Raw genomic sequence first — 6,757 nt, forward strand, 5'->3', positions numbered from 1 at the left:
TTAAGGACTTCTTAAAGAAGAAGTTTGAGATGAAAGATTTGGGTAAGCTGAGATACTTTCTTGGTATTGAGGTGATCAGATATGTGATGATGGTATATGGCTGTCCCAAAGGCAGCATGGCTTGGATATGTTATCCAAGTATGGTATGACAGCATGTAAGCCTCTTTCAGTACCATTGGAGCAAAATGTGAAGTTGAGTGCTGACGTTGGGGATGAGAAGGAAGACCCTACTATGTTTAGGAGGATAGTAGGGAGTTTGGTTTACATGACTATCACAAGGCCAGACTTGAGCTATGCTATTGGCCTTGTTAGTCAGTTTATGCGGATGCCTAGAAAGCTTCATTTGGATGCAGTTAGACGTATATTGAGGTATGTGAGGTCCACTTTACATTATGGACTTTTTTATGAGGCAAGTAAGGATGTACAGGTCTTTGGATACATAGATGCAGATTGGGCTAGTTGCATGTCAGACAGAAGATCTACAAGTGGATTCATGTTTTCCCTTGGTAGTGCAATAGTTACATGGAGCAACAAAAAGCAACCTACAGTTGCTTTATCGAGTACATAGGCTGAGTATAGAGGTGCTGCTATGGTAGCATGTGAGGTGGTATGGATGCAAAAGTTATTAGGTGATTTGGGCATGTAGGGAGATGATCCAGTTGTCATTCATTATGACAACATGAGTAGCATACATCTAGTTAGGAATCCAATGTTCCATGCTAGGACAAAACACATTGAGGTGCACTAACACTTTGTGAGAGAAAAGGTACTTGCAGGAGAGATTGACTCGGTATATGTCAGTAGACAGGATCAGATAGCTGACATTTTCACAAAGGCATTGGGTGCAGAGAAGCTTCAAAAGTTTTGAAGCTTACTTGGAAGTGCAGAGATAGAATTGAGCTTGAGGGGGAGTGTTGAGATGACAAGCTCAACATGTGCAGACATTGATGATGGACCGCTTGGCTAGATGAGTTTGCACGTCTACATTTAGCACGTTGGTGGTCATTATGATACATGGCCACTGACTTATCACTTATTATATTTAGTTTGTTACACCTACCTACAGAGCTGGCAAAGATATAACGCCAGTCGATTAGTGTAGTCGGTTATGCACTGTTTGAATTAGAAGGCCACTTTCCTTTATGTTGTATCTTATCTATACTTTGTGTACATTGTATAATGTGTGGAAGAAGAGGAAGAAACTAGCAAGAAAACGTTTTGGTCTCCATCTCTCTTCTTGTGTTCTTGAGTGAGCTTCCTCTTGTGTATACAATGTGTGTTTGGTGCAACAGCTCAAGCAAAGTCCCCCACCACACGATTCTTGACATCATATTCTCCCCATACATAGTGGACTCTTTGTTAGTGATATCCACCTATGTTTTACAAGCCTTGGGAAAATCAACAAGTAGCTTGAGGTCTCTCAAGTGCAAAAAATACATGGAATATTCAAAGATAATTTATATGGGTCCCCACAAACTACACACTGCAATGTCAAACAAAAGGCATTAAAATAGAAAACCAACTGATAGAGCAACTGGCAAGTGGCTGCATCAAGATGGGACTGAATAGGTTGTTCCTCTTTTTTTTTTGTTGGACTTTTCTTTAGCACCAATTTTCTTAATGTTGCCAAAAATATATTTTCTGCCCTCGTATTGTATGGATGTGAAGTAAACATGAAGAGATGGCTCATCGGGCAAATTAATTGGATGCTCCGTGGTAGCTGTTATTATTATAACTTGCTCCAAAGAACAAAGTGCATTCTTTTCTATCATGTCTAGCAACAATTCCCTAGACAACCACCTACAATTATAGAAATAATGAAAGCCACAAAAACATGCAAAGCAAAGACAAAATTTTTCTATGAAGCATTATAGAGATAAAGCAAGAAAAGTGAAAAATCTTACGCTCTGAACTCTGTGTTTGTTGATGGCATACCATGGGTATTGCGAATAGATCTTGAACTCTCAAGCAATCTCAACCAAGTTATCTTTTTCTCTGCATTGACGAAAGAGATTATTATCAAATTCAACTTTTCAATACCCACAATGGTGTCCGCTCCATCAAATTGAAGAGAAAAAAAAGTTTCTCTCCATTCCTTGCCAAGGGATGGATTGATAATATTCAAAACCTAATAAATATACCAAAACCATTTCATATTAGTAGGAGACAAACACAACAATAATAATTCTAAACAAATCAAACATTGCAATACTTTTTGCATACGATCAGTGTACTTTCATCGCAACTCAGTGGAGATCTCATTTTCTTTTAAAGCCCTCTCCTTCGCACTCAGACCTTTTGTCACTTCAGCTACTTTGGTCCTTACTTCCTTTTGAAATTCAACCTACAAAATTTTGGGGAAATCATTGCATACCATACTTTCTAATCCTCTCATAACAAGGAAGAGCCCAAATATATATCTACTTAGTAAACAAGCTGGGCCAAATCCTCTCCAACCAACAGATACCATGGGGGTGAAGTCTTTGATTCAAGCTTCTTTTTGGCTTCCAAGGTTTTAGCCACATTAGCAGGTCTCTCTCGCAAATAAGATTTAATGTCACACTCACAAATATTTGCAGGATTGACCAATGTATCCTTCAAATTTGTGACTATGATTGCATGATCATTCAAGCTTCCAAAAAAAAAAAATAGATGCATTTAATGAGAAGGATCACATGTGCATTGTGTTTGAGAGGAACTTACTCATTCATGCGAAGAAGGCCAATAAGCAAGGAGACTTCACTGAGTCTAGTTGGATCAACAATAGTGCTAAAGACCCTCAAATGCCATTCTTTATCATCTTTATATTTCTATGTAATGAGCTCCATCCAAGCCACTGTGCGATGGCTCCCCTCCCACACATAGAACATTTTATTGGAAAGAAAAGAAAACCCCTTATTGGTTCTCAACTCATTCTCAAACTCTTTATCTATAGCCTGCCAGCAGTGGGCATCCCATGAAGCCCTCATCTCACTTCTCACCGGAATTGCAACACCCAATGGGGAGACAACAGAGACAATGAAAATACCATTCTGTGGACAGTAAGTTTCACCCTCTAAGGCTATTTTGATTAGCGAAGTGTCACTTCTCAAACCTCGAACCCTAGGGTATGGAAACATCCTACAAAGGGGAACCTTGAAATATCTAAAAACTTGCATTTAGCCAATACATCTCCACCTTTCATAATTTCCACTACCTCATTTTCCCCTTGCTCTTCTTTCTCACTACACATGGACTACATAGTGCTACTAGTGGGTTGAGACAATACTTGTACTTTTTGCCTCTTTTAGAAACCTAGAAACATTTGAAACATAGAACTTAGAAACTAGCAAACTCAATCTAAGCAACATAAAATATTCCCTAGAAAAAGCATATAAACAAGAACCTAGAGGATATGAGAGAAATCATCACCACCACTCTCATTTGCTTTAGGACTAGATGTGCACACTCCTTTCTCCTTGCTCGTTGGCTAAATTATAAATCATTAGTTTACATAGAAATATTAAGAAATCATTAGTTCACATAGAATCATTAGTTCACATCGTTGGCTGAATTAAGAAATCTTAATGTAAGAGACCCGAACTCCCTATGTTTTTTTGCTTGTTGTCTCTTTCATGGAGGCATGATTATTCCCTAACATTTAACATAAGATTATGTTGGTGTCAGAAAATTAAGATCATGGCCTCTACACTCACACCACTCTTCTCTTACTGCTCTCTCTCTCTCTCTCTCTCTCTCTCTCTCTCTCTCTTCACCATACACACACACACACACACGCTTGGCCTCTTACAAACACACTAGCACCAAGGGCAAGAAAGCCCATGTCTGTGGCCTTAGCTTCTTGCCACCAAGGGCAAGAAAGCCCATGCGCTAGAATATGGGATTTATTGCCCTTGGTGGCAAGAAGCTAAGGTCATAGAGAATGAGACCTTAGCTTCTTGCCACCAAGGGCAAGAAAGCCCATACACCAGCGTATGGGCTTTCTTGCCCTTGGTGGCAAGGAGCTAAGGGGAGTGCTGTGTGAAGTGTGAAGTTCTTGAACTCTTTGACGCTAGTGGGATCAAGATCACTACTGAGGTTTGGTTTGCTTCTTTCCCTGACGCCTGCTACATATGCAAAGCATAGAGTCATTTTGTCAAAGCTTTCCCTCAAAAGGATAGAGATTATGGCACTCTTGGCCAAATAGGAGTCTCTTCAACTTAGCAGGAAGGGCAACATTCTAAGATTGACATGCAAGCACGGGTCTACAAAGTCCCTCTCATAAGGGCAAAGGAAAGGCAATGCTAATCTGAAGCCAATGCTAATAAGGAAAATGGGTTCACAGCCCCCAACCAATCGCACATCAAAGAAGGGTAGAGGCCACCCGTCACTCTTCTCAATCACCAAGGGATTCTTGCCACCAAGGACAAGAAAGCCCATACACCATCGTATGGGCTTTCTTGCCCTTGATGGCAAGAAGCTCCTTCCTATGTTCAACCTGTTCAACCTGCCTGTTCAAATGAAAATAATTCGATTAAGGGCAGTGAGTATCCTACCTGTGACATTGCAAGTATTGCCTCACCATCTCCACTACGAGTATCGCCTCACCTTCTCTGCTGCGAGTATCACCTAGTCTTTTGGAGGCATAGTAATCGAAGCCCTCCGATCAAAGTAAAGCCTTTTCCTATGAATACAAAGTCAAGTATTAAGAAGAATAGCAATCCACAAAATCTTAGATATGATATGGCAATAATGAGATACACAAACTACTATTACTACTAAACAAATTTCAAGAAGGCGAATGAGAAAACTACTGTTACTGTCAGACAAATTTCAAGAAGGCCAACAAAGTATTGTGCAAATGCGAAGAGACTTACATGAGCAATATGCGGGATTATTGGTGTTCCAAAATTTGGAGAAGAAACTGATATGAAAGGCACCCTCACAAGTTTTGAGGTCACACGGATTTCTTTGTGGGCACCCTCATAAGTTTTGAGGTCACAAATTGTGGGCAATGGAAAGGGTCATCTTTGGAAACCTGATGGTGTTCGATGAATATATCGTCTCATCTCGTCTTTGAAAACTTGATGGAAAGGGTCATCTCATTCTCTGATAGTTTGGTTGAGTGACTGCCATTACAAATAGTGATCTCCTCAAGCGCGAATATGCTTTTAGTTAGTGGCGAATATATTCAATAAATGCATCGTACTCATTAACTAGTGATGCAAATATTCAGTTTTAAATGCAATCATATCTAGAAGATATCAGTACTCATATCTCGAAAAGAGAGAATGATTTTGGCATGCTTGATATATTTTTAGACATTTGTCAATAGCTGCATCTCGCAAGCAGAATGGTGCACACCATGATATTCTTTGCTTTGGCTCTTTGATTATTTTATCGTCCTTTTGATTCAGAAGATGTTATTTTGATAGAGAGAGAGCTTCAAGAGTACTCCTCCTTAGGTAATAATAACTTATCAATGGAGAATCAAAGCAGTGTAGTGCCTAGGATAAAGCTAGCTAATGGTGTTTATGCATTTAAACTTACTGCAACAATGCCAAGGGAATGCACTATGTCTACTTTATCTCTACATTCCAAGGATGTTGTGCATGGTAGAGATGATGGTGGGCATATATTCTCATCAGTAAAAAAATCCCTCTTTTTCCTATTTGGGAACTCCATCAATCCTTGAACCATGTCTATCTAGTTTAGGGACACCCATAGAAAATAAAGTTCTCAGTATATTGTCTCTGATTAGATGATTGCCTATCAACATCACTCTTCTCAATGCTTTAATGAATGCATCTAAAGTTAGGAAAGTTGATGAACTTCCATCACAGTACGATGGGGATATTGTTTTTGAGATCCTTATTGCGCCACAAGGTAAGCTAATGGCTGGGATGGAGCAAAGATATGATGGCCATGTGTGGGTGGAGTATAACACATGTACAAAGGAATGTTTTGATGGTGTTGTTAGGCGTAGTTCTTGTGGAGGGCATCTAAGATGTTGTAATGTGGAGTGCCCATATTATGAGCGGATGAAGGGAAGCAATCAATCTCAATGGAAGGGAAAACTTAAACAGATGCCCAGAATTGGGGTTTTAAGTTCTAAGAAATCGACACTTTAGTTTGTTGACATTGCTCTACTTTACCAGAATGCTTGGCTATGTGTGAGTCTTGTATTTATTATTTCTACCCCGTAGATAGAACTATTACAACAAGATGTGTCATACATCAAGGTAGTTAGAGGCATCCAGTGGCAGTTGGGGTGTTGAAAACAAATGAGACTTTTGTGCATACTTTGGTGCAAGATAGAGCTTCCCATGACCTTTATGCAAAGTGTAAAAAGGTTGAGACAAGTGTAGCTCAAGATATAATTATGGACATGCTCTTTGATGACATTGATATCACTCCTGATATGGGAGATTTGGGCGTCGAGTAGCTTCTGGAAAGAGTTACACCTCTTGTACAAAGAAAAATGTTAGGTCTAAACTTTGTTTACATTTTTTTGAAGCTCACATGTTGCAATGCTTGACTTTTGGTATTTGATTAGGATTCAGAGATCCATGGATATTTCCCATAAAAATGTGAAGGGATCGGTTCTTGGGCTTGAAGCATTACTGGATCTTAAGGAGAAAACAAATAGGTGATACCCTTTCTTTCATATCCTCTTGTTTCCGAACCAGCTGGCAAGCAATGTGGAGCCTCATATATTTAAGATGTCCTCTGTGGGTCTTGGATGTGGGATCGACTTGGTTAATCAAATGAGGCTGAT

General features: G+C 39.5%; 1 protein-coding gene across 1 annotated transcript; it reads right to left on the reverse strand.

Moving 5' to 3' along the window:
- Positions 1–1,550: 1,550 nt before the first annotated feature.
- On the reverse strand, positions 1,551–2,221 carry LOC148018519 (uncharacterized). Its single transcript, XM_087661257.1, has 3 exons — positions 2,213–2,221; positions 1,905–2,128; positions 1,551–1,800 (listed from the first exon to the last, which is right to left on the reverse strand). The coding sequence occupies exons 1-3, from the start codon at positions 2,219–2,221 to the stop codon at positions 1,551–1,553; spliced, it is 483 nt and encodes a 160-aa protein (XP_087517383.1).
- Positions 2,222–6,757: the final 4,536 nt, after the last annotated feature.

Source organism: Lygodium microphyllum, chromosome 21 (genome assembly GCF_053477565.2).
Source record: "Lygodium microphyllum isolate KBCC chromosome 21, Lygodium_microphyllum_v1.1.10, whole genome shotgun sequence".
Classification (NCBI taxonomy): Eukaryota; Viridiplantae; Streptophyta; class Polypodiopsida; order Schizaeales; family Lygodiaceae; genus Lygodium; species Lygodium microphyllum.

Bases quoted from the DNA above. Each gene is read 5' to 3' on its own strand.
- LOC148018519 (XM_087661257.1), bottom strand. The intron at 1,801-1,904 runs GTAAGATTTTTC...CTATAATTGTAG, and splicing joins ACAAACACAGAGTTCAGAGC to GTGGTTGTCTAGGGAATTGT.